This window comes from Mustela nivalis (genome assembly GCF_964662115.1).
Source record: "Mustela nivalis genome assembly, chromosome: 17".
In the NCBI taxonomy this organism is placed as follows: domain Eukaryota; kingdom Metazoa; phylum Chordata; class Mammalia; order Carnivora; family Mustelidae; genus Mustela; species Mustela nivalis.
The window spans coordinates 9,093,074-9,120,471 of NC_139036.1; the positions used below are offsets into that span (position 1 = coordinate 9,093,074).

General features: G+C 45.1%; 1 protein-coding gene across 1 annotated transcript in view; it reads left to right on the top strand.

Moving 5' to 3' along the window:
- The first annotated feature begins 3,387 nt into the window (after positions 1–3,387).
- COX10 (cytochrome c oxidase assembly factor heme A:farnesyltransferase COX10) overlaps positions 3,388–27,398 on the top strand; it is a 131,196-nt gene continuing 107,185 nt past the window's right edge. The window contains exons 1-3 of the mRNA XM_082705767.1: positions 3,388–5,446; positions 9,941–10,074; positions 11,706–12,027. Coding sequence (XP_082561893.1) covers positions 5,050–5,446; positions 9,941–10,074; positions 11,706–12,027 — 853 coding nt within the window. The 5' untranslated portion in view covers positions 3,388–5,049. The remainder of the gene's footprint in view (positions 5,447–9,940; positions 10,075–11,705; positions 12,028–27,398) is intronic.

Sequence of the window (27,398 nt, forward strand, 5' to 3'; positions counted from 1 at the left end):
CCCCTGCTAAGCAGAGAGCCCAGCTCAACTGGGGGCTTGATCCCAGGACCGTGGGATCATAACCTGAACCGAAGGCAGACGCTTAACTGACTCAGCCACCCAGGCGCCCCTGGTTCGCTATTTCGCGCAGAAACTGGGCTGTTTCTTCCATGCTGCCTTCTACTGCTTCTCTTCTTGTCCTCAAGCTTGTCACTTCATAGTTGGCAATATAGCTGCCCCAGGGCCGGGAAATATGTCCTCAGTCCTGCTTCCTGAAAATGAAGAGGAAGTGCCAAGAAAGCATCTGCCTTGGCATGCCTGGCTTTTCTCAGCAGTAAACAAAATGACTCCTATCTTTCGAGCCAGACTGTGTGATGTGGCCATCTTCAGTAAAACTCTGGGAAATGTGACCAAAAGTACTCAGATTGACTGACTTAAGGCGCTGGGTATCTTGCTTCCCTTCACAGAATTAGAGTGTTATTTAAGAAGGCAGAGGGCCTTGGCAGTGAATAGAATTTCCTAGCGTGTACCTTTCTGCTGCTTTTTTCCGCCTTCTGGGACTGCACTTTTCCCTTCTGGTATCCCAAAACTCATGTATGGAAGCAGCCCCAGGGAGCTGAGAGGGAAAAGTGCAGCCAGTTGGAGCCGAGGTGTTGGATCTGATGGGCACTGATGTTATCAGTTACCCCGGAGGAACTACTAGCAGGCTGGAGGAACTGATTTGAACTGCTCGAGCTCATGCAAGGCTGATTTGTAAACTCTAAGCCGCACACTTTGAGTGGAACATCTATTCAAGTAAGAACTCGCAGCCATTTATCTGCCCTGACCCCGAGTCTACCTTGTATTCTGGCCTCAGTGGTGCTGGAGCTGGGAGCTGGGAAGCCACACTCCTGCCAGCTCAGGGGTTGGCTCTGGCAATGAGGGATGGCAGTGCTGCAAGGCTAGGACAGGGAGAGGGGCTCCCTCGTCCTATCTGCCGCGGGACTGCCTGTGGCTCTGCACACCTCACCCCCAGACCTCTCCATTCCGGCAGCAGCTGAGCCTGGGGTGCTTCAAGAACCAGTGTAGTCAGATCCGCGCCCCCAGAGACCAGTGCTGGTCATGCAGGGCTCCTGTTCCTCGAAGTTTCTACATTGCAATAACCCTGACCTCTTCCTATTTTCCCCCAGCTGGAGGTGGTAGCTGCTTCCTGCAGGGGCTGCCTCTGTGACACCAGAGATATTGCTCTTTATGCTTTTGATTACCTAGTGAACAATTTAGTATGTGCTGATCCTGATGTTAAATTCCCTGTTCAAATAATCGGTGTGACTTCTCTCTCCTGACCAGACCTGACTTGAAGGCGCTGTCATATTGAGACAGACGGCCGAAGACAGGGCCCTGAAATACTCCCCGGTTCCCCACACCTGCGATGCCCACTGTAGCAGCAGTTGACCTTTACTAAGCCTCCAAGGGAGGCCAAGGGCAGCTAAAAGCCACTGCTCATGATTACATTAAGGTTCTGGACATACCCATTTATGTGGAAGCTCTAACTCCGGTGAGCCAAGCTAGACCTGGTGGGAACGCATCAGACTCATCCACTCTTCTTCTGGACCCCTTTCCAAGCTGGGGACCTCTCTCAGGCAAGGAACATACCTAGGCCTGTATTGTCACCATACACTCCCAAAAGTCATAGGACCCGAAGAACCATCAAAGGTGATGGGTCGTGGCAGTAGATTCCGAGAGAGGAAAATCAGGAGACCAGAAATCTCAAAAGACTGAATCCGAAGATGTGAAGTCAAACCCAGTATTTTTTTTTTTTTAAAGATTTTATTTATTTCTTTACTTGACAGAGAAAGAGAGCACGAGCACAAGCAAAGGGAGCAGCAGACAGAGGAAGAGGGAGAAGCAGGCTCCTTGCTCAGCAAGGAGCCTGATGTGGGGCTCCATCCCAGGACCCTAGGATCATGACTCAAGCCAAAGGCAGACACCCAACTGACTGAGCCACTCAGGTGCCCTGAAACCCAATGATTTTAATCTCTGTGACCATCCTTCCAAAAGCTGAGGTCTAAGCAGCACACCTGCTAACATCCACACCTTACGTCATTTTATTAGTAATGTAACTACAGGTAGAGTAAGGGATGAGAGAGATAATATAACAAGACAGAAAAATGCTGGCCTGGATGTCTGTAGAGGAGGTTTCACCACTTAGAGTAAATTAACCTCTCTGGACCTCACTTTCCGAATCTGTGAAATGAAAAGGTTGAGCTCTACGGATGTCTGTGGCCTACCTCTGCAAGTCCCATTAGGCGACATTGTGAAGGACAGGGCTTCTACATGGTGTTTTCCAAAGAAACCTGTGTCCAGCAAAAGTAAGTCTAATGAAACATGGTAGTTTCAAATCAGGAAGTCTGATTCACCTTAGACTAAGTAAAAAATGTCAATACAAACATACTTCAATTCCCCAAACTGTGTGTGTGTGTTGTAAGGCCAGCATTCCCCAAGTTTTCATGGCATTTCACAAAATGGCTTGAATTCAAAAACAGCAGGTTCAACAAAATTGCAGCAGACTTTTACAGAGAGAGAGTGTGAGTGGAGCTGGGGCAGGCAAGGAGGGGCAGAGGCAGGAGGATGAGAATTTCAATAACAGAGCCTGATGCGGGGCTGGATCTCATGACCCTGAGATCATGACCTCAGCCGAAATCAAGAGTCAGTTACCCAATGAACTGAGCCACGCAGGTGCCCCTGTGGCAGACTCTTTTAGTTGCTTAACCCAAACTCCATTCCTCACCTCTTCCCCAGATTTAACATTACTTTGATGTGATTTGGGACAGCAAATATGTCAAGATCCCCAGTGATGGGCTGTGACTAGCCCAAGCTAATCACAGCCTCTCTTGCAGCTGTGGGTGGCCAAATCATTGTACAGCCACGGAGCCCAGTTCTTCCCAGCAGTACCTCCGGGCATTGCTTTTCAGGAGGGTATGCTTTGAGACTATCGACCTGGGGTAACTTAATTACAAACATTTAGATAGATGATGGCACTCGACCAATCCCACCAGGATGTATTCATCTTTTAGGCCATGTCTCACATGAAGCATTCACTCTGGTTTCTCTCAATAAACTGGGGCATCCGGGGAGCTCAGCCAGTTGGGCGTTTGTCTTTGGCTTGGGTCATGATCCCGGGGTCCTGGGATTAAGCCCCCTATCAGGCTCCTTGCTCAGTGGGGAGCCTGCTTCTCCCTCTCCCTCCGCCTGCCACTCCCCCTGCTTGTTCTCCCTCTTCAATAAATACATAAAGTTTTTTTTGAAAAGATAAATAAATAAATACTTGTACATTGATTTGTGTACTTGATCATACGTTGCCCCCATTTTTGGGAAGGATTTACAATGAAGGAAAAAATCTGTTAGCCAAAGAGGAACACGCCTATTCAACACCTTGTCAATCATAAACCAAGAGCACCTGGGAATTCGTATTTTCTGAGCATATGAAATATGACATTCAGGTTAATCAACCTTCTAGACATAGCTGTGTTATCAAGTTTAAAAAAAAAAAAAAGCTGAACTCCAGTAATTCTCCGTTCTGCGCACATAAAATCACCTGTGGTACTTTAAAAAGAAAATTAGTCTCTTCATTCCATTCCACACCCCTTCTGATTTAATTGGTCTGTAGGTGGCTTTGGCATCTGTAATTCTGGAAGCCCTCTGGGTGATTCTGACAGACAGCTAAGGTTGAAATACCGTGTTTTATGTATCACAAAGGCTGTGACGCTTCAGGGGGCTCAAGTGAATAAGGCTGTAGGGTATGGTGGAAAGAACAGGTATCCGGGGTTCAGGTCTTGGTTCTGGAACTCGGTAGCTAGGAGGCTGGGCGGATCACAGAAAACTCTTGAGCTTCAACCTGTTAATTCATAAAGACTTGCCATGCATATGAACATCAAATGTTTATAAAGGCCCACGATAAAGTATCAGGAGTTTGAAAACGTTCAACACGGTATTTAATGCCATTTTTCTCTTCACGGAGTGCTCTTTTCCACCTCTGCAGGTAAAACCTACTGTCCTCCAACTGAGTAGAGTTCAGATCTCTGAGACCTTGCCTCCCTGACCCAATCAGAACTGTTATCTCATCTGTATTTCTGCAGTACCTTTTACATGACCCCATCATGCTGACTGTATTAACCGAACCTCTCCCAGCCCCCACTCCCCTACTGAGCGCTCCCACAGATCCCGGGCCTCTTACTATCCAGAGTCTAGCAATGTTAGCTAAGAAGAACCAAAACGGCTATCACCTTATCCATGAAGACAGAATCGCGCATATAGAATGCAATTCCCTGGGGCGCCTGGGTGGCTCAGTGGGTTAAGCCTCTGCCTTCAGCTCAGGTCATGATCCCAGGGTTCTGGGATCAAGCCCCGCATCCGGCTCTCTGCTCAGCAGGGAGCCTGCTTCCCTTCCCCTCTCTCTGCCTGCTTGTGATTACGATCTGTCAAATAAATAAATAAAATCTTAAAAAAAAAAAAGAATGCAATTCCCCATTTTTCTCCTCTTTTCCTTTTTTCTTCAGTGTCCTTTCACCTGTGAAACTCCTACCTTTAAAAAAAAAAAAAAAAAGAGGAAAGAAAGGCTTCTGAGATCTGCTCTCGTGGTCACAACGCTAATGATCGTTTATGAGAGCCTATACATAGCAGGTGCCCGGCTACCATTAGAAAGACATTATTTAATTCTCCCCACCCATCTTCTAAAACAGATGTTATCACCCCCTTGGTACAGCTAGATAATGAAGTTCGGGGGGGGGGCTTACGGAATTTGCTCAAACAGGTCCCAAGGCCAGAGGTGAAGGGAGGACTCGACTACGACCCTCTCACCAGACCCCGAAGCCGACCTCCACACGCACCTGCTACATCCTGAGATACTCTTGATGATTCCACACCCCGGGGAGGGGGCTCGGGCACAAGAAACCCCGAGTCTACCGGTCCTCCCACTTGACAGCCAACAGAGTAAAACTGCCACTGATCAGACTGGAGGGAGGAGGCAGAGTCCCAAGACCCGCTTTCTCTCGACGATCCCGTGTGCAAGAAGCATCCCAAAGGTGACTTGAAATGGCAGCGCGCGGGGACCGCAGTCCAGCGCTGCCCCGAAAACCTCTGGGAACGGAGGCGCGGCCGACGTCCGCGCGCGCGGCCTCTTTTCCGGGAGACTTGGCCACACCGTGCTCTTCGCGATTCTCGAGGGAACCTCAGGCCTCCGACCTCCAGCCCGGCACTCTCTCGCCAGCCCAGGAGCGAACACCGCCAGCCGCAGCCCTTTCCTTCCGCGTCTCGCCCTCCGGAAGTGACGCACAGGAAGCGGCCCCGTTCCCACGGGGGGGCGGGGAAGGAAGATGGCGGCCCCCAGCAGCCGGTGAGGAGAGAGGAGGACACGGGCTTCCCGGGGAGCGGCCGGACTGTTCCGTTATGGCCGCATCCCCGCACACTCTTTCCTCACGCCTCCTGACAGGTACGGCACCCGTCCTTGGGCACGACTTTGGGAAAATTCTCATCCTGTGGCCACGTGCAACGCCGTGGTTCCGGCTGGCTGCAACCTTGGGAGCCCTTGACGAGGTCGGCTGGGCTCCGGTGGGGGAAAAGTGACCTCTGGAGCAGCCTGAAGTGAAGACACTGTGGCGCTAGGGACTAGTCTTGCACTGTGGTCCCGGTGGTCCTCACCGCCTCCGTCCCCTTCCCCCGGAGGGGTGGTGTCCGGGGCTGCTTTCGGTTTTCCCAGTGGAGGCTGGTGGAGAGGATGGAATAGAACCTCGGGGTCCCCACGAGTCTCTTGGCTTGTCAGAGTCTCAGTTCCTCGTTACAGGTGTAAGTTACTTGTACGCTCCCTTGTAAGGACTGGCGAGCGCTTTGCCCTCACTCAGAAGCCTTGTTCCAATACAGCGGGGTTGTGCTGACAAGGATGATGTTGTCACGATAAAGATAAAATAATACAGAGGATGACAACTGTAGATAGTGGGCTACAGTTACCCTCTCAGACTTTTGGGTTTCTACCATGAGCGTGGGCCCTGGTACCATCCTCGCACTTGAAGGACCTGTAACGACCACATGTTCAGTATGGTAGGTGCTTCCGTGACTTGGTCTCAGCTGAAGTGGCACCTTTTCAGAGATGCTTACCCTGACCCCCCTATTTAAGGTAGAACCCCTCTTTTCTCACATCACTCTTATTTCTTTTCCCATGGTTAGCATAGTCTGTGATTTTTTTTTTTTTTTTAAGATTTTATTTCTTAGAGCATGATGGAGTGGGGAGGGAGCAGAGGGAGAGAGAGAAGCAGCTCCCCGCTGAGCAGGGATTTCCCCAAGTGGGGCTCCATCCCAGGACCCCAGAACTCATGACCCGAGCTACCTAGGTGCCATTGTAATTGTTTATTTATATATAGGTTTATTATGTGTTCCTCCCAACTAGAATGTAAAACCCTGTGAAGGTTAGGGTCAGTTCCTCTCGGGCTGGTCTCTGTGCCCCCACTGCCCAAAACAGTACCTGGTTTATACTGTCGACTCTCAGTCATTGTCCATTAATCGTATTTGTCCATTCATTAGAGTGATTAATTAAAGAAATGTTAAAGAGGAGGTTGGGGATTGTTTTTATGTTAGTAAAGTAGTTTTTATGATAAGTGGCTGTGTGAGGAATGTGTTGCTTCTGGTCTGTGTTGGACATAGGTAGGAGATGCCAGGGACTCCTCTTTGGTCAAATCCCGTATTTTTCTTTCTTTCTTTCTTTCTTTCTTTTTTTTTTTTTTTTTTTAAGATTTTATTTATTTATTTGTCAGGCAGAGATCACAAATAGGCAGAGAGACAGGGAGAGAGAGAAGGAGGAAGCAGGCTCCCTGCTAGGCAGAGATCCTGATGCGGGGCTCAATCCCAGGACCCTGAGATCCTGACCTAAGCCGAAAGCAGAGGATTTAACCCACTGAGCCATGAAGGCGCCCCTCAAATCTGGGTTTTAGGCCTCACCTACCTACCACACGCTGTTGGCAGCACAGAGCACTGTTGATCACAGTGACTCTGAAACTCCTTTCTTCTTTTCTCTTATCATGTTGTTATTTTATGGGCCTGTTTTGGCTGTGTAATCTCAGGCCGTATCATTTGTGTTTTCTGGAATTGAGTTTACTCATCTATAAAATGAGGCAGTTGAACGAGATGATCTCAAAGGTCCTTTCTGGTTCAAAAAGAGGGGAGGAGAGTGGGAAGCGGGAGGGAGTAGAGATGAAACAAGAATGGCCATGGTTTTAATAATTGTTGAAGCTGGGTCTGAAATTTTTCATAATGAAAAGTTTTTTTTTTTAAAAAAAAGGTCTGTGATTCCTTTTTCTGTCATCCCTGACTGTGAGTGTGCTTTGATCATGACCCTAGGCGCTGATTCTCAGAGAGCTCATCCTTGCTTAGCGCTTGAATTGTTACCTCTATTGGGAGGTTTTCCGGTGTGCATTCCTCTGCCTTTCAGTCCTGTACTTGTAGCTCCTTAGAAGAATAGTCTCACTTCACTGCTCAGAGTTCCCCAGTTCTAGTAAGTTGGCTGTACATGGTTTGGTGCTGCATCAGTCTTTTTCAATGCTGGTACGAAGCTTCCTGAAACCATGAACACAGCTTCCCAAAAAAATTTGCTAGTAAGTGGCCTGTACAAACTGCTAGGATCCACTTGAAATATCATTACAGGAATCTGATATGGAAGCACCATGGCGGGAAGGGGTGGCAGAAAGGCAACGTGTGACTGTATCAGGTATCTAGCGGTTGTGCTGCTTTTGCTTCTAAAAATTCAAAGTATGTTATCGCCATTAAGAGAAATTCAGGATCTACCGTTACATGTCTGTGCACCACATTTACAAAGCTCTACCATTGTGACTCATTGTGTTTTGAATGGTAGATATGGTCACGTTTCCAGATTTTTAATGTTAGCTCTTTAAGCTCTGGGTATCTTCAAACCTACATTTGTTTACACAGAGCTGAAATGTCTTTCATTTTCTAAGCACTGATTCATGGAAATGGAACATGTTTTGACTGAATGAAGTGTTTTCATCATTTAAAAGTGCAGTTTCCAGCTGTTTTTTTTTTTTCCTTAACTACTATTCTCTAAAATCTCATTTTGACCCACTTAACCTTGAGAGTTATTTTCCAATGTGGTTCTGCCCTCCCAGCAACTTGTATTTCTCATTGGACCAAATGACCATGGAACTGGTTTTGAAATTAAGGCCCAAATGATAAAACTTTGATGTTTTTTGATATAATCTCTTATCTATATATTTTTATTTTATTTATTTGAGAGAAAAAGAGAGTACACGCATGCACATGAGCAGGGGAAGGGGCAGAAAGAGAGGGAGAGGGAGAAGCCGGTCCACCACTGGGTAGGTAGCCTGAAGGATTTTGGGGGGGCTCGATCCCAGGACCCCAGGATCATGACCTGAGCCAAAGGTAGATCCTTAACCAACTGAGCTACCCAGCCACCCCCCCCCACATGATCTTGTATTATTAAAATCCTGTCTTCCCAAAGAATAATGTCAAGACAAAAGAAGAAAATTGTACACTGTCAAACAAAGCAAGCAAACCCTTGGATATCAATTTATTTGAAAGGAAATTTCAGAGGACTGATTTCAGTGCTGTTGTTCCTACCTGTATGCATGTACAGGCAATGCATATTCATATATATGGAAAACAAGCATTTCCTAATTAACTGAAGTTGGAGAGTATGACTCCAGTGAGGAAGTGAGTTTCCTCCAGTCTAAGATAATCGCCATGTATCCAGAGGGGCAGTGATCCTTCCGAGTAAATTACGTAGAAAATCCAGTCATCAAACATGATCTCACTGTTGTAGAGAAAGTGCTCTGCCAGCTGTTGTAGCAGAGGTGAGGAAAGGAGAATCCTTGCCATCAAGTACCCAAAACTATGGTGATGGAAACAGTTGACAAGAAGAAGTGCCATAAAAAAGGTAGAGTGGTTGAAAAGAGACTTTGGAAATTTAACAGGCAGAGAGTGGAGGCAAGGCACAGCCAGCCAGAGAAGCATCAACAAAGACAAACAAATTGTGAAATGTGTGGTATGCTGAGTGGAGAGTGATAGTTATAGGTACATAGTTATACTATGTATATGACTATGTACATAGTTGTACATAGGTACATAGTTACAGGTACATGTGTGGGTGAGTAATGTCTATCCTGGGTTTCTCATAGAAGACCCACCAATCACAACCCGTCCTTCTGGAGGTACTGGGAGAACAGTCGGAAACAGGCATGATGACCCAGGAAATGAGTCAAAGCTTAGAAATTACCCCCATAATTGCATTTCCCTGGGGACAGTATGCAGTGGGACATGATTGTCTTAAAGTGGCTAGACACAGCAAGAGGAGAGGCATGAAGGTGGCGGAGAACGAGAAAGACTTTGGGTCATGGAAGCCACGGGACCATCACCTACATGGCCTGACACAGAAGCATTGGGTTGTCACATTTGAGAGGTTTGGTTTGATTAAAAGCCAGATTCAGCTCTATAGGCTTCTTCCTGCCTAGATTGATAGACCCAAACTTCACTGAGGATGCTTTCCCCTCCCTTTTGGTTAGTTGTCTTACCCAGCATGGCCCCAGCATTCATCTGAAATGTATTTTCCAGTTTACTGTCACTTACTGAGAAAACCTATGTTTCTCATTTTCCACTATCTTTGGAAGTGATTGAACTGATTGTTTTATATTTTTCTCAAAAAGATCTACAGTGTGGTCATCTCAGCATTTCATATAATAAAAGCATAATGATCCCAAAATGAAAAATTGCCCCATTCCTGCAGAAGAATTCCTCTTAGTGAATTGAGTTGATACATGGTGGTGATTTCATGAATCCGATCAGAGGTCTGACCCATCGCACGTGCTTACAGTGGTGGCTGGCTTTGCTCCTGGGTAGGCGCAGTCAGCATTTGGTGAGAAGCCCTAAGCCTATGAACCTTGTCTTCCCCTTCTTTCTATTACAGGTCGGGTAGGAGGATGTGTCCGGTATCTAGAGAGAAGAGCGATGCAGGAATCCCCTCACACATTCGTGCATCTTTTCAGGAGCGTCAGTAAGCAGTGGATTACATTTCAGCACTTGACCTTCCTCAGGCGCATGGTATGTTCGGAAGACCATCCCCTCTCTGCCGCTGTCTGCCTTTCCTTTCCTTGTGTGAGGGAATTTGAAAAATTCCTGTGAAAAGAAGAGTTGTAAGAAGTACCGCTTGGAAAAGACTTTTATTTCGTGTCCTCTTGAGTTTATCCAAAACTTTAATTCCTTGTTTTGATTATCCTTAACTGAAACCAGAGTCGTCCTGGCGTTTGAGGTTAAAAGTATGATCTTGAACTTACTGATTAAGTTTGGAGAAAGATTGAAAACTTCTGGCATATCTCACCTAGGAGAAAATTAGGAAAAGCTGAACCATTATCATACATCTCTTTAAATTCTTTAAAGTTCTGTGAATATATCAATGATACAGAAATAATTTAACAGGTTGACCTTCCTGTTTTCCTACATCAGCAGTGCATCTGAAAGTCTTTTAAATGCATGCACCTCTGAGTAGACTCAAGCAAATTGATATTTTAGAATTTGCTAGGTATTTTATAGTGGGCATTACTCCTATGTCCTAGGCCTCTAGGTTGGCTTCATGATCCTGTGGGTGACGTGGTAGCTTATTCTTAATTACCAGTGAGGATATTTGCCATTAAATAGAAAAGTATAGAATGGAGAAATATTAACTAAAAACTCAAAATTGATGCAAGCATGAACAGTTAGCAAGTTCATAATCTCAAATCTGATTTGATGCTTCTCTTTTATAACTTAGAATGCCTACTCTAATGTAAAAAATATAAAATTAACTTAAAATCTTAATGAAGCTCATCATTTTTTTAAAGATTTTATTTATTTATTTGACAGAGATCACAAGTAGGCAGAGAGGGAGGCAGAGAGAGAGCAAGGGAAGCAGGCTCCCCACTGAGCAGAGAGCCCCATGTGGGGCTCGATCCTAGGACCCTGGGATCATGACCTGAGCTGAAGGCAGAGACTTTAACCCACTGAGCCACCCAGGCGCCCCTGGTTGTTGACTCTGTTGCTTTATTTCTGAGCCTTGGTTTTCTCTTCTATAAGTTAAAGAAGGAGATACTGATAATGATCAGGCTTCCTAAATAGACTTTTTAAGAAGCACAGATAAGATATATACTTTATAGACTATGAAGACCTATATTATGTAAAACTACACAGTGCCTCACTAGGTTAGTAATAGTTACTGCTGCTTGCTGGCAAACCATAGAGGCTGTCAGGTGGTAAAGCTCACGTTCCTTCCACAGACACAGTGCTTTCCCGTCCCTGAGCCCTAAAGTGTTCCCTGCTGCCGTGCCCTTCTCTGCACTATTTGCCTAGAAGCGTGGAAAGTCACCAGGTTGACTTGGGAGAACTTCCTTTTTTCCCACTGTATTTCGTATCTTTTTGGGGATCGTGTTGAAGGGAATAAGAAATTTATTTTTCTTTCAAGGAACTTATATGTCCAGGATTTTCTAAACCATAGAATTAAGAACCATCTTAGGTTCACTGTACCTCTTAGTGTAGTTGTTTCCATTTAACAAACATTCAAATATTTGTTAATTCAGCACGTATTTACAAAGGTATAGGGGATCCACTATTGTAACAGACTGATGGGAGGCGTAGCTCAACAATGATATAAGAGCATTTGGGGCCTTGGGTTTATAGTAACATGTACTTTCCTTATTTAGTATGTCACACAACTGAACAGAAGCCTCAACCAGCAAGTAAAACGGAAGCCAGAACCTGTGGCATCTCCTTTCCTTGAGAAAACACCTTTGGGTCAAGCCAAAGCAGAAATCTGTGAAATGAGACCTCTTCCACCCCCCAGCCTACCTTTATCCAGAAAGTCAGGTGAAAAAGAATTGCTCGAACTGGAATCGGCCTCCATAGTTGAAGGCTCGCTAGATGTGGAGACAGAGACAAAGGATGAAAAGCACTGGAAAGAGATGAAGTTGCATCTGGACGATTTGCCAGGAATTTTGGCGCGGCTGTCCAAAATCAAACTCACAGGTACCTTGTTTTTCTGCGGCAGTCAGGTTCTTACTCGAAACTTAATTTTTAGTTAAACGAAATGCTGATATTATTACTGCACCAAAAGGAATATCTTGAGACTACCCGTCTTCATTAGTATTTTTTAATTTCTCTTCGATTTACTTGGGATTCAAAATCAGCTTTTCCAAATTCTGTTTACACAGAACTGTAAATAGTTTTGAAGTAAACACATTGTACTAAAACTAGTCTTTTTTATTTGCAGTTAAAGTGGAGTGCCTATCCTGCTTATTTACTTGTCTTTTGTGTTCTTATGCCTACTCTCCTTTAAAGATCGCAGTGGGGTAATGAGTTGTGTTTTGAGTTCTGAAAACAAAGAGGCCTGCACGCCTGTGGCCCCTGGGACTCCGAGCACTCTGCTGGGTTTTGCTTCTCGTAGGGCCTCTGGGATGGTCCCAGGCATGCCGAGGCTAGAGTGTATCTCTGGAACCAGATCGTGTGGCCTCAGGTCAGTGAACTGTACCAAATTTTATTGTACGCATTGGGTATTAAGCCGTAACAATGTCATTCGGTTGTCTTTGCATCTGTGAGTCAGGCAAAGCTTTATGGTCATCAGCCTGTCTCAGAGCTAAACTTAGAAGTAGCTTATTCTGGGCTAACTGTGTTCAGAAGGTACGTCCTGGGACATTTTGCAGCTTGAGGACCCCGCCTCTCTTTTTCTTGTTGGACGAGAATAGGGAGAAGAAATACAGAGGGGGAATAAAAAGCTAAACCAGGTACTCTTTGAGGAAAGAAGTGGAAAGCAGTGTCACTGAGTCAACATGGCGAAATGAACAGATGAGACAGAGAGGCTTTGGAGAGTAGAGAAGACCAGGGAAAGAGTGGTGTGTGTTTGTTTTTCCAGACAGTTGAGCCTTGAGGTATATCAGGTAACTTCTTTCCTCAGGGACCAAAGCCACTTAAAATCTTTTTTTTTTGTGGGAGTCGGGGATGGAAAACAGGCATAGAAAGTTTGCCAGATAGAAGAACATAGTAAGACTTACCTTGTGTAACTCCAGAACAGTAAGGCTAATTCCAGGTGCCATCCTTGAAAACAGGCCTCCGTGCTTTATGGCAGCCGAGGAAGGAATCACCACCTTTCAATGAAAAGTTATCTTTTGTCATTTATACAAATGGCGTGTGATGTTGCTGCCATGGTAAGAATGACTACAGATGTCGTCATCGTAAGGATGTCACCCAAAAAATGAGTCCCCTCAGTCTGAAGGCAGCAGAAGTGATCTACGTCGACAGCAGGAGCCTCTTGCTTCGTGTGCACATCATGGAACGTGTGCTCAGGTCCACATCCCGCTCTTGCTCCGCAGATGGCTTCTCCCTCACCGCCCCATTCCTGGCGGTGATACCAGCCTTCTTTGCTTCTCCCAGATGTGGGAGACCTTAGCCTTATTCTTTATTCTTGGCTCTCCAGTCTCCCTTCATCTCTAGTCCTACATCCCGCTGTTAGCATTGGTGTCCCTTGTAACGCCCGTGAGATGACTCATCCCCGTTACTAAAGCTGCCGTCCTAGCTCAGGTCCAAAACATAGGCGACCTCTGGTCACTGCAGCCGGTTGTCTCCAACTCTCTCCTGCTGGACCAACTTCCCTAAAACATTGCTTTCACATATTCCTTACCTACTCAAGAGTCTGCTGTCCTTTTGTTTTGCTTCCTGACACAACTCTACCTGGCTTTAGAGAAAAGCTGTGATCTGGAATGATCAAACTCTTCCCCATAAACAGACTTCTCCTCCCACCCCAACCTTGTCAGTTAGGCTAGGCCTTCCACCCACCATACCCATTCCTCCTGCCACCATGGGAGACCGGTCTGCCCCTCTTATATCCATTCACGGCTTCTCCGTTAAGCCTTCTCTTGTCTGCTCTTGGCCCGACTCTTCTTCTCAAAACTTGGAATCGGACTTTGAGGCCCGGCACACTTGAGTTCAGATCCTGGCTAAGACATTTACTAGTCAAGCGAGCCTTTGGGCATTTTCTCAGCCTTGTTGAGACAATTCTCTCACCTATAGAATAGGAACAATGATAAATCCTCGAAGCGTTAAATCACATAATGCGTTCAAAGTACCCAACAGCAGGCCTGACACAAGGAGCACCTCAAAGGTTAGTTTCCAAATAATTACAGGTAAACCGTATGCTTGTCTATGTATTGTATATTCCCTAAGTTGTTCGAGGCCAAAAATCTTGCCATCTCTGTGTTGAGTACTGAGGTCTCTGAGTCCAAGTGCTTCTCACTTGGAAGGATTTGCCGTTAGAGGGAACATGAGAAATTGAAGTCGTCCAGAGTAGGACAACTGCAAGGAAGAGGGGATATGGAAACCTTATCCCTTGGGGAACGAGATTGTTTGGCTTGGGAGAGAGAAGGGAGGAGGGAGAAGGAAGACAAGAGAAGGGAGACTGGCTGTGTTCAAGTAGCGACAGCTCCTGTGATTCAAAGGAGCAGTGCTGCTGATGTCCCGTCGGGAGCACAGAACAAGGAGATTGCATTTCAGCAGCACGAAGGAGAGCTCACAGGAGAACGATTGGTTGGGAGAAATGGGCTGCCATGTGAGGCCGTGATCCTTGTCCGTTGGAACCATCCAGGTAGAAGCCGATTATCTTTGAGGGAAGGGATCCCTGCGTTGTGTAGTGGGCGGAACTCAATGACACTAGTAGCCGGTCTCCCTTCAGTATTTGTTTTGTGTCCGCCTTGTACCTTTGTGCAAGATGCTGGTGATACGGAGACAGCAGGATTTCTATCCTCAAGAAGAGGCTGATCATGTGGTGGGGGGAGTTTTGTAGGCATACACATATATACGGGTAAAACAACTGCGGTCAGATGCCTCTGAGTTTCAAACCCAGAACTTCTAGTAACCTTCGTGACCTTGGGTCGTTAACCCTGAGTTCAGTAGTTTATCTGTAAGGTAGAGATAACGGTACTCCTGTAGCCTTATCTTAAGATTAAATGAGATAATGCGTGTGAGACCTTCAGGTGCCCAGCACCTTGTAGTTGCTAAATTAGCTATTATTAACACTCTTACTCTTACTCTGACCATGCTTAGGGCAGTTGGTGTTCTGAGTGTAGGGCAGAGTGGGGCCCCAGGGAAGGGAGTGTTGTTTCTGCCTGTGAAGGTGAATGAGTGCTTACTAGGTACAGAAGGCAAGGATTGTATGTAAGCAGAGGGAGGAGGCTTTGGAAAGGCAAAGAAGCTGGATGCATCCTGGCATATTCTGGAAACTGTGAATACCAAGAGGAATGCAGCAGGACCTGCGTGTGAGACAGAGGAGACGGTCACTGGGAGTCTGAAAGTTCTGCAGGGCCATAGTTCCACACTGGCATGCATTTCATGCTCAGAAGCTTGGCTCTTATGCCCAAGCAGTGGGAATTTCTGGAAAGTTCTTTGGAGAAACACACAGTCACTTTGTGTTCTGTCTCATTTATTTATTTTTTTAATTTTAATTTAATTTTAATTTTAATTACTACCCCAGTATTACAAACTTACGGCGATAAAAATTCAAATAATACAGAAGCGTGTATCCAAAACTGAAAAAGTACCCTTTCCAGCCATTCTAGATAAAAACCCTGCTTGAAATGTAGCCTCTTCTACATGTATGTAAATAGAAAGATCTAGAGCCATGGATATGGTTGTACATTTTAACAGAAATAGGATCATCACACACACACACACACACAGAGTTTTGCAGTTTGCTACTTTCTCTTAGCAGCATAACTTCCAGTGAAAGTGTTTGCCACTGTGTACCCTTCCATTAAGTAGAACTGCCGTTTTTTTGCTTACCTCATCCTCTACCGCTAAACACACAGGGTGTTTCCAGCATGTGGGAATCCGATTCCCTCTGTATCCGGTGCTTGTGCATAAGCAGTCTTTACTGGTTTTTGTTCTAGGGTAGCGGAAAAAGATTTTTATGTCTCTTAGGTTTCATATTTTAAGTCATAATGGGATTTAGCATCTTTTTCTCTATCTTGATCATTTGTGTTTTCTCTTCTTTGTTTCTTATACTCTCAGTCATTTCTTACTTGTATTTTTTTGTGCTGTTTTGTGTTCCGTTTTATTTTGTCCCACTGAGATATTTAACTTTTATGTATTGGATAGATTTTTTTTTTTCTGCCCTGTGGTTATAAAAACATTCACTCGTGTTTTTTCCTGGTACTTTTCTGTTTTTTATCGTATTCTCTAAGGTTTGGGGAGCATGTCGAATTGAGTTCCATGGAAGGAGTAGGATTGATTAAGAGATCTGTGATATTGGCTAATTGAGCAAGGGGTGCCTGTTCTTGTAAATAAAGCTTTATTGGAACACAGCCATTTCCACTTGTTCTGCACTGATGGCACACTGCTGACGTCACACATGGGTGGAGCTTAGTGACTTATAGAAGACTTATGGCCTGGAAAACCTGAAGCAGTTCCTACCTGGCCCTTTAGAAGGAGAGACCTGCTGAGCCCAGCTGTCGAGCATGGGCCAGTGAGAGGCAAGCATGATGACTAGCACACCAGTGGCAGTCGGCTGTGACCGGCTTGGGCTTCACTAAGGCTGTGGTGGGTCAGGAGGAGAGGGGAGAGAAGGGGACAGAGAGAGGTTGAGGAAGCAGAATGAACAGACCTTACGGAGAGTTTGGGAGTGCTGGGGGAGTGCTGGGGAGGCCTGAAATAAAAGGTTAGGACACAGAGCAGCAAAGAGTTTGGCTGCCACGAAGCAAGCACTCTCCAGTTCTCTGGGCCCCGTGCTCCTGATTGTCGCACACCTGAGCCAGTGCTCTCAGAGAGAGCATGGTGTAGTGACCTGTGGGCCAGAGTCCCTGCATTCAGATCCTGGCTCTTACTAGTTGAGTGACCTTGAGCAAGTTCCATAAAAAAAGAAAAAACCACAACCACCCTGTGTGCTATGGTTTACCCACCTGTAAACTAGAGCTAATGGTAGCTGCTTTAAACTACATATAAGTGATAGGTTAAGAGCTATACACTTATCTCTTATTTTTCCTTAAGGATTTTATTTATTTGTCAGAAACAGAGAGAGAGCGCACAGGCAGGCAGAGTGGCAGGCAGAGACAGAGGGAGAAGCAGGGAGCCTGATGTGGGACTCAATCCCAGGATGCTGGGATCATGACCTTAGCCACCCATACACTTGTCTGTTAACAGATAAATTCATTCCCTAGGTGCTGTCACAGGCATTTTTTTAAAGGATTTTATTTATTCATTTGATAGAGATCATAACTAGGCAGAGAAGCAGGCAGAGAGAGGAGGAAGCAGGCTCCCTGCTGAGCAGAGAGCCCGATGTTGGGGCCCCATCCCAGGACCCTGGGATCACGAACTGAGCTGAAGGCAGAGGCTTTGACCCACTGAGCCACCCAGGCGCCCCTGCCATAGGCATTTGAGTGTGAGATGATTAGCCTTGCTCTAGAAAACCTCCCAGCTTTCTTGTGTGGATCAGTGGTACTGGGAGGCTGAAGAGTGTGAACACCGATGGAAGAAACAGGTTTGACGCAGAGACGAGCTCAGTTTTGGTCTCATGGATTTTGAGCGGCTGCTGCATATCCTGGTGAACAGGTTCGGTGGGCGGTTGGCCGTGGAGGACAGGAGCTCAGACAGGATATTGGGCTGCAAGATGTTGGGTCTTCAGCATGGCCCTCAGCCGTGAAGTGGAGGTGGCCAGCAAAATTGTCAGGGGCCGGTGTGTAGTGACCAGAACAGAAGACCAAGGTCGTTTGGGGGTGCATCCCCTTTTAAGGATTGGGTAGAGCATGTAACGGAGCCCGCGAGAAACTAACGGATCAGAGGAAGGGAAACAGGAAAGGGCTTAGTCACAGACACCAGAGGAGAAGACACAGTTCCTGAATGAAGTGATCAACACTTAAATGCTAGAGGTCTACTAAGATGGCTGGCCAGAAAGTATTTTATTTGGCCCTTAGGAAGTCAGTGTTGACTGACTGCTAAATCAGGAGATAATTGTCAGTGTTTCCTCTTCTTAAGAAGAGCCTTAAATGAGGTACTTGAAATGATTCATTTAGAAGAATTCCTTAAAGTTTATTTTCAGAATGCTCACTTCTTTGGGCACAGAACGAAAGTGTGGGAGTTGGTTTAGGACCCATTTTTTTTGGCGGGAGGCCACACCTTTCTCTCCTTCACCCTGACTGCTGCTATCCTGCTTTTCCTTTCATGTACCTTACAGTGTTGTATATCAGGACAGGCATTCCGGATGCAGGGTTTGGTGTGTAAAACATGGAGACTGGAATCTAAAGCTGCGATTAAATTGCTCATTTAACAGTACGTCATGTGTCAGTGTGCACGGAGTCTTCGGTTCCCACACGTCCGCATGCTAATGAGCATACACTGCACACGTGTTCACATGACGCTTCCTGGCCGCTGTCCCCAGGGATTCCGATCCCGTAGGTCTGGGACAGGACCCAGAGATCTGCATTTCTGACAAGCACGCCAGATGATCTGATGCAGGTGGTCCCAGACCACCCTTCAAGCAAGTGAAGTAGGTGTTGGGCAGGAAGAGGGCCGGTCGCAGACCCGATGGTCTGGCTGGATGTGGGGAGCGCACACCCTGTGAGAGCCAGAGCAGCCCTCGCTACCGCTGGCAGCAGGGAAAGCCAGCTGGGCAGGATCTGGACCACACAAGACAAGGATGCAAAAGCAAGATGTACTGAGGAAAAGGGGAGCAGCAGCCTCCCCTGCAACCACAGAAGGAGAAGTCCCAGGGCAGTAAATTTCCCCTCGTATCATTTTATATATTCCATGCCCCAGGTTTCTGGATGAGCTAATTGAATTAAAGTCATTTCCTTCTGCTTATTCCATTTAAAGAGGCAGCACCCTTTGGGTGACCCCTACCCCCTTATTTGACCTTTTACCTCCCTATTTAGTTTATTACTTGAATTCACACATGTCTTGGAGTCAGCAGGATTTTTTTTTTTTTTTCTTAAAGAAAATCCCTGGTATCTATCAATTGATTTCTTTCAGACTCTTAACATCTTGGGCAATTCATTTATAGCTAATGATAGCCGGGGCAGAAATATCTGAGAGTCAGCGATCACTTTTATAGAACTAGTCTTTCTTTGCCTCCCTTTGTTTATAGCTGTAATATACCAACGATAATTAACCGTAGGATAAGTGAAGGGCCATACAGTGACCCTACTTCTGCTTCATTTGTAGGATAGCGGGGTAGTCCCAGACAGATGCCTTGACATTCATACCAGGATCTGAGCCGAATGTTTGCTGGTGCTATACCATTTAAGGTTTTTTTTTTTCTATGAAAGGAAGTTAAGACTGAATTTATAAAGAAGCAGTAATGTCTCCCTTGAGTTTCTCTTGCCAACTGAGCTATTTACAATATGTTTTTGGAGTTTGTTGCAAGGACCACACCGGGTTGGAGAAATTTTATTTGGGTTAGGATCATAAGAGGCTTTGGTGACTCAACTGAGTTTATACTTAATATGGGCCAGTAAAAAGCAGGGTTACCCCCCCCCCATAACATCTGTGCTGAAAAGCTACAACATGCTTTCTGAGACCAGAACACGAAAATAGATTGTTTGTTAGAACCAATAGATTATGCTGTTGATGGGACTGATACAAACTACAGTCTATCAGTGTATAGATTTTTTCCCCCAGAGCCTAGAATGCTTTTTATTAAAAGAAAAAAACCCCCACAAGAATAGAGGATACAGTTTTATTTTAGATTGCTTGTATATTAAAAGTCAAAGTCAGCTGGCTGCAGTCTTTGGCTCTCAGATACTATAAGGAATCTTTATATTGATTGAGTAGAATTATGATTTCCTGACTTTTCATTTATATTTTGAAATAATTGCCTTAATAATGATATGCTTATAAATGTTAAAATACTATCTTTATTGGTTACTTTTAGGAAACAAAATGGAAAATACAGATAAGCAAAAATGAAAAGAATGTTCAAAATAATAAGCATTTTGATGATTTTGGCATATTCTAGAGTTTTTTTTTCCATCCATCCTGTTCATATGTGTTTGCTTCTTAAGCAAATGTAAGACCACAATGTAAATGCTTTTTGTAATTTTAGTGAGATATTATTCTGTACATATGTTTTGTGTCAGTATATTTGCCCTGTTTTGGGTGACTTAATTTTAAGTTTTTTTTTTTTTAGGATTTTATTTACTTATTTGACAGACAAAGATCACCAGTAGGCAGAGAGACAGGCAGAGAGAGAGGAAGCAGGCTCCCCGATGAGCAGAGAGCCCAATGTGGGACTCGATCCCAGGACCCTGAGATCATGACCTGAGCTGAAGGCAGAGGCTTTAACCCACTGAGCCACCCAGCTGCCCCTAATTTTAAGTTTTGAAAGTAGTGTTTTCTTATGAAGAAAACATGTAATATAAAAAGGTCCCCTTTGATCTGTGTAGGTAAGTGTTTTGCACATGGTGTTTGAGCCTCTTCTGTGCACACCGTGCATCTCGGTAGAAACAGCACAGCCTCTGGACTGAGGCTGCCTGGGCTGCAGTCTCTGCTCTACCATTTATTGATTTTGTGATATGGACATGTATTTGTTCATTTCTGTAAGCCTCAGTTTCTTCATCTGTAAAATAGGATAATCCTGCCTCATGGGAGTGTTGTCAGGATTATGGGAGATAACACAAGTAAACAAGTACTCAGCCTAGCATATGGTAAAGGTTCAAGAAAGGTTCATCGTCTCTATGCTACATTATATATTATATTAATGCGTACATAGTTTATGATGTGTTTGTTTTATAAAAACAGGGTCATAAAACACATTTTGTTCAGTTATTTGGATTCTGCCCTAAATATTGTGTCACAGACAAGCTTCCTTATCCCTAAAGTTAAATCTTCCGCCTTTGTTTTCTTAAAGTTCCCTGTACTTCATAATGTGGATACATTGAATTTATTGAACCATTTCCTTTTTAATTGATATTTAGGTAGTCTGTGGCTTTTACTGCTAGTAATAATGATATTTCATACCATGGTACATCTGTCCCTGTACACATTTATTTCTGAAAGAGCCTTAGACATGTGCTTTTGGTTTTTATTATTATTATTTTTTTAATATTTTATTTATTTATTTGACACAGAGAGAGTGAGACAGTGAGAGAGGGAACACAAGCATGGGGAAGCAGGCTCTCAGTTGAGCAGGGAGCCCGATGCGGGACTTGATCCCAGGACCCTGGGATCATGACCTGAGCTGAAGGCAGAGACTTAACCCACTGAGCCACCAGGTGCCCAGTATGCTTTTGGTTTTGTTTTGCTTTGCTTTTTTTTTATGCTTTTCGTTTTTAATGGGTAGATAGCATGCCGTTGGCATGGCCGTATCGTAATTTATTTACCATCTTTTCCCCTTAGATTGTTTTCGGTTTTTGTGATTACAAATGGTGCTGTGATATCCGTGACCATTTTCCTCCGGTAGGCGCCTGCAGGGGCCTTGCTCAATCAAAGGCTATGCAGACTCTGTAAGTTTTAATTTTTCCTGACAGATTTCTCTTGAGAAAAGCTCCCAGCAGTCTACGCTATTACCAGATTAACCAACTCTCCACAGCTTCACCAAAAATGCTAGATAATACTGCATATTTAGAAATAACTCTACCTTTGTATCTTTAGGGTAAATACCCAGTAGTGCAATTGCTGGGTCATAGGGCAGTTCTATTTTCAACATTTTGAGGAATCTCCACGCTGTTTTCCAGAGTGGCTGCACCAGCTTGCATTCCCACCAACAGTGTAGGAGGGTTCCCCTTTCTCCGCATCCTCACCAGCATCTGTCGTTTCCTGACTTGTTAATTTTAGCCATTCTGACTGGTATGAGGTGGGATCTCATTGTGGTTTTGATTTGTATTTCCCTGATGCCGAGTGATGTGGAGCACTTTTTCATGTGTCTGTTGGCCATCTGGATGTCTTCTTTGCAGAAATGTCTGTTCATGTCCTCTGCCCATTTCTTGATTGGATTCTTTGTTCTTTGGGTGTTGAATTTGTTAAGTTCTTTATAGATTTTGGACACTAGTCCTTTATCTAATATGTCGTTTGCAAATATCTTCTCGCATTCTGTCAGTTGTCTTTTGATTTTGTTAACTGTTTCCTTTGCTGTGCAAAAGCTTTTGATCTTGATAAAATCCCAATAGTTCATTTTTGCCCTTGCTTCCCTTGCCTTTGGCGATGTTCCTAGGAAGATGTTGCTGCGGCTGAGGTCGAAGAGGTTGCTGCCTGTGTTCTCAAGGATTTTGATGGATTCCTTTCTCACATTGAGGACCTTCATCCATTTTGAGTCTATTTTTGTGTGTGGTGTAAGGAAATGGTCCAATTTCATTTTTCTGCATGTGGCTGTCCAATTTTCCCAGCACCATTTATTGAAGAGGCTGTCTTTTTTCCATTGGACATTCTTTCCTGCTTTGTCGAAGACTAGTTGACTGTAGAGCTGAGGGTCTATTTCTGGGCTCTCTATTCTGTTCCATTGATCTATGTGTCTGTTTTTGTGCCAGTACCATGCTGTCTTGATGATGACAGCTTTGTAATAGAGCTTGAAGTCCGGAATTGTGATGCCACCAACGTTGGCTTTCTTTTTCAATATTCCTTTGGCTATTTGAGGTCTTTTCTGGTTCCATATAAATTTTAGGATTATTTGTTCCATTTCTTTGAAAAAGATGGATGGTACTTTGATAGGAATTGCATTAAATGTGTAGATTGCTTTAGGTAGCATAGACATGTGCACCCGAATGTTTATAGCAGCAATGTCCACAATAGCCAAACTATGGAAAGAACCTAGATGTCCATCAACAGATGAATGGATAAAGAAGATGTAGTATATATACACAATGGAATACTATGCAGCCATCAAAAGAAATGAAATCTTGCCATTTGCGATGACTTGGATGGAACTAGAGGGTATCCTGCTTAGCGAAATAAGTCAAGTGGAGAAAGACAACTATCGTATGATCTCCCTGATATGAGGAAGTGGAGATGCAACATGGGGGGTTAAGGGGGTAGGAGAAGAATAAATGAAACAAGATGGGATTGGGAGGGAGACAAACCGTAAGTGACTCTTAATCTCACAAAACAAACTGAGGGTTGCTGGGGGGAGGGAGTTTGGGAGAAGGGGGACATTGGGGAGGGTGTGTGCTATGGTGAGTGCTGTGAAGTGTGTAAACCTGGCGATTCACAGACCTGTACCCCTAGGGATAAAAATATATGTTTATAAAAAATAAAAATAAATAAATAAATAAATAAAAGAAATAACTCTACCTATTTGGTGGGTGAAAAATGGCACTGGAGTGTTTAAATCTGTATTTTTAATTTTGTGATTTTGTATTTTCATTTAAATATTTCCCTTACAGGAAATGCATTTCAGCAACGGTAGAATTTGGAGTCAACCCCCCAAAATTGTTAGTTTTTTCATTGGAATCTCTGCATATTTACAGATTAATTTGGGGACGGATTGAGATCTTTATGGTATATATCATCTTCGTCTATCCAGATCTTTTATGTCTCTCAGGTTTTATCGTTTTCTTTGAATAGATGACATATCTTTACTGATGATTTTGAAATAGTAATTTCAGTTGATGCTTGAGTTTTTCAGGTTTTCAGTCAAGTGACGATCAGGTTGTCTCTGTTTTTCCTATTTATACCGGTTATTTTATTCTCTGGCGTAATTGCGGCTTCATTCTGTTTCCCCGCTTGCTTTTTTCACTGTGGTTTCTGCTGCGTTCAGAAAGACCCGTGAGGTGGGTCAGGTACGGCCCTGACTGCATTTGCTGCTGTCTGCTTTTGATCACCGCTCCTGACTTCCAGCCTTCTGCTAACGGCAGTGTCTGTTTCTGTATCGTTTTCTCAGTCCTTTTATTCTATTTCATGGCGTTCGTTTTTTCTGCCTTGTCCTCCTGCTATTCACAGAGTCCCTGTTATGCCCCAGATGTGCCCTTCCAAGTGTCCAGAGAGGGGTGAGGGTCCCCCCACACACGCCCCGCTCCTGGGTCAATTCTCTGGGGGGAGCTTAGGGTCTGCTGGTTCTGTGATGCCTCTTCTTCAGAAATATATGTAACCTCTTTGTCTTCTGTGCTTTTTTTTTTTTTTTTTTTTTTTATGTTGTAGAGTCCTTTTTTTAAAGCTTCCAACTAGCCCATTTTCCCTCTCCTCATCTTAATCCATTCCTGAGGGAAGACGATTATTCCTGGCATCGGTCACACCCCCAAAAGTGTAAAGTCCAGGAGGACAGGCACTGTGTCTCTGCAGCCTTCCGGCCTCTGTGCCTCCAGCAATAGCGGGCACATAGTAGGTGCTCATTATGGACCAATTGAAGGAATGCACAGTCTGGTTTTTTTTCATCACCTGACAGTTTAATTTGGCATTGTTGGACTCCTCTTGCCTTTTAAGTTGGAGGATAGAGGTTACCGTTTTACATGACCAGTGTAAAGGTCCTGTGGCCCGAGGAGATACACAGGGAGCTAGCGACCAGCCAGGGAACTTTTTCTGGAAAGGTGTTTGGCTCTGTGTTTTTGAAATCACAGCACCAGCATTTTACTCCCCAAGTCTGGTTTTGAGTGTAGTCTGCCTTTGCTCTCCGCCAAGCCCCTGAGCTGCAGAATACACCTCGTGCCAGGGTGGGGTGTTAGTGGGTGTCATGCAACACTGGATTCAGGGGGCTGGAATGTTTCTTCCTAGTCTCAGGGAGAAGGATGTCAAGGCAGGGCCCTGCTTTCTTTTTGGTGTGACCACTTTACTCTGCCTCTATAAATACTCCTCCTGGGCCCATCCCGCCCATCGTCCTCCTTGGCCTCTGCCCCTGCCTCCCACCTCTCCATGTTAGGAAGAAACTGTGGGTACCGTCAGACAGCCCTCCTTTCCCGTATTTTTCTGTTTCCTTCTTAGTTGTTACTTAGGCACTCTAATTTTTTGCCAGTCAGAAAATGAAAGTAGCAAGTCATTTCTCAGCAGCTGTCTTCAATTGAGTTTCCTCTGTGCTCTAGTTGACAAATAATTTCTTGAGGGTTTTAGTATATCCTCTCTGCCTAGTTTACTGCTGATGCAGCTTTTTCTCTGGTTTTTAGTTTTATTCACTCATTTCAGTTGGTTTCTGGTAGGGGTGGGCCATGAAGATGCCTTAGCCAATGTTCTAAGTTAGATGAAAAATATATGTATCTGGGCTATTCTGTTTTCTGATGATTTAATTATTTTATATCAGTTCAATGTTCATTAAATTGACTTTAAGTGTAAGATGCTATGGTAAATGTCAGAGGAATGTCAAGATGAATTTCATGAGGATGATAATCATTCTCAAAAAATATTGACAAATTTGGGCGCCTGGGTGGCTCAGTCATTGAGCATGTAGCCTTTGATTTCTGCTTGGGTCATGATCTCAGGGTTGAGGGACCAAGCCCTGAGTTGGGCTCCCTGCTTAGTGGGGAATCTGCTTCTCCCTCTCCCTCTCTCTTAAATAAATAAATAAAATGTTTTAAAAAATTTATCAACACATTTAAAGAAGAGAAACAGGAAAAAAAATAAGGTTGAGAATGGGCTCAGCTGCACGTAACTGAAAACTTGAACAGTGACTTAAATCAAGGGTTTATTTTTCTCTGGCTTAGAGGAGTGCAAAATGATGAGTCTAGAGCTAGTGCCAAAGGATATTGTCAGCTTACCTGGCTCCTCCTTTTGGCTCTGATATTTGCTTTGGCTTTTGTCCTCAAGACCCCAGAATGGCTGCCGTACCTCCGTGGTCATGCTGTACTCCAGGCTGAAAGAATGAAGAAGAGGGACTGTGTGGCAAGACAGAAACCTTCTTATAAGACTTTGTATTTTTATTTGGGAAGGAAAGCTCTTGATGGGAGCTTCCCCTTAGGTCTCACTGGCCAGTACAGTACCAAGGGAGGTTTTCAGATCTGGCATAATTCTTAGAGAAGTGAAACATGTAAAATCCAGCCCATCAACTGCTGGCAGCCAAGTTGTCTGTGTCCCCCCAGCACCCGCTGGGCTGTCTGAATATGCAGTCATCCCCTTCCAGGAAGAAGACACAGGGCTGCCTGCCTCTCCACCATAGGGTTTTCCCCAAGAAAACCCCCTATGCCGCCCAGTGGTGCTCCCGGGTACCACCACCATCACGCACACCTTGTCCGAAAGCTGGCTCGCCTGCATGACGCTGACCTTCCCATTGATGGCAGTGCATGCCCGCTGCTCTGTCCGCAGCCTTTCCCTGTCATCTTGACCATCACGTGCACATCTGGAGACCAGTCCTTTGTGCCAGTGAGAAGCTGTGGGGTGGGGACCGTGGCACAGAGCAGAGCTCGACTAGAGCCTTCCAGCGGGGACGAGCCTGGTAAGGCCATGCAGCTCTCCTTCCCAGACTTCTGAGCAGCACCGCCACAGGCCCCAAGGGCTTTGGCGTCTGGCTCTGTTTGCTTCGCCCCCAAGTACACCATCTGCCTAGAGAGCCTGCCTTCATGTACCCTGGAGAGCTTGGAGTGCTGGTTCTGGTCTCCATAAACGCCTTCAGGCTGGGTTGGGGCTGGGGGTTGGGGAGGTCAGACCACGCTTTAACAAACTCTCCTTCTCTGGAGAACGCACTCACCCTCCTCTCCCTGACGCACCCTTCGCCCTTCAGTGTGAGTGAACTACCTCGATTCCCATTTCAAACCAGCATGCAGGTTTAGTTTTCATTGACTGGGAGTCGCAAGTCTTCCTGCCAATGCAGTATTTCTGAATTTGCACCTGTCCTTGCCTTTTCTCCCCTGGACCCAGTTCCTTTCCCCCCGCCACCTCCCGCCAGTTAGATAGCTCCATCCTCCATGGGTGGTGTGTCACCCGAATCCCCAGGGAGGCCCAGATGCTTGCTTCTCACCCCTGCTAGTCAGACTGGCCCGGTGCCTAGTTCTCTCGTTTTGGGGTATCAGCAAGAGCTTGGTTTCCAATTCAGAGCAAAGTATGCCGCCTGTCCTTTATTGAGCCCAAGGAAGGAAACACAAAATTGAGTTTTAAGAGAATAGGACAAGGTTACTACTTTCAGTGTTAGAAAAAGTTTTTGCTCAGCAGCGTTATGTTTTAATATCGGAATGGTGGGGGTGGTAAATTTGGAGACAAAAAATGAAAAGGGCATATCGGTATTTTGTAGGAAAATACAGGGTGCATTTTTTTAAAAAAGAGTTTTATTTGTTTGAGAGGGGCAGAGAGAGAGTGAGAGAGAGCAGGAGCAGGAGGGAGGGGCTGAGGCAGAGGGAAAAGATGGGACTCCATCCCAGGATCCCAAGATCATGACCTGAGCCGAGGGCAGAGGCTTAACCCACTGAGCCACCCAGGCGTCCCCAGAGGTGCATTTTTATCTGAATTTACACCTTGGGATTTTTTGTTGCTGTTGTTGCCATCACCTGCAGAATTTTGAACAGTTTAGCCTTTTA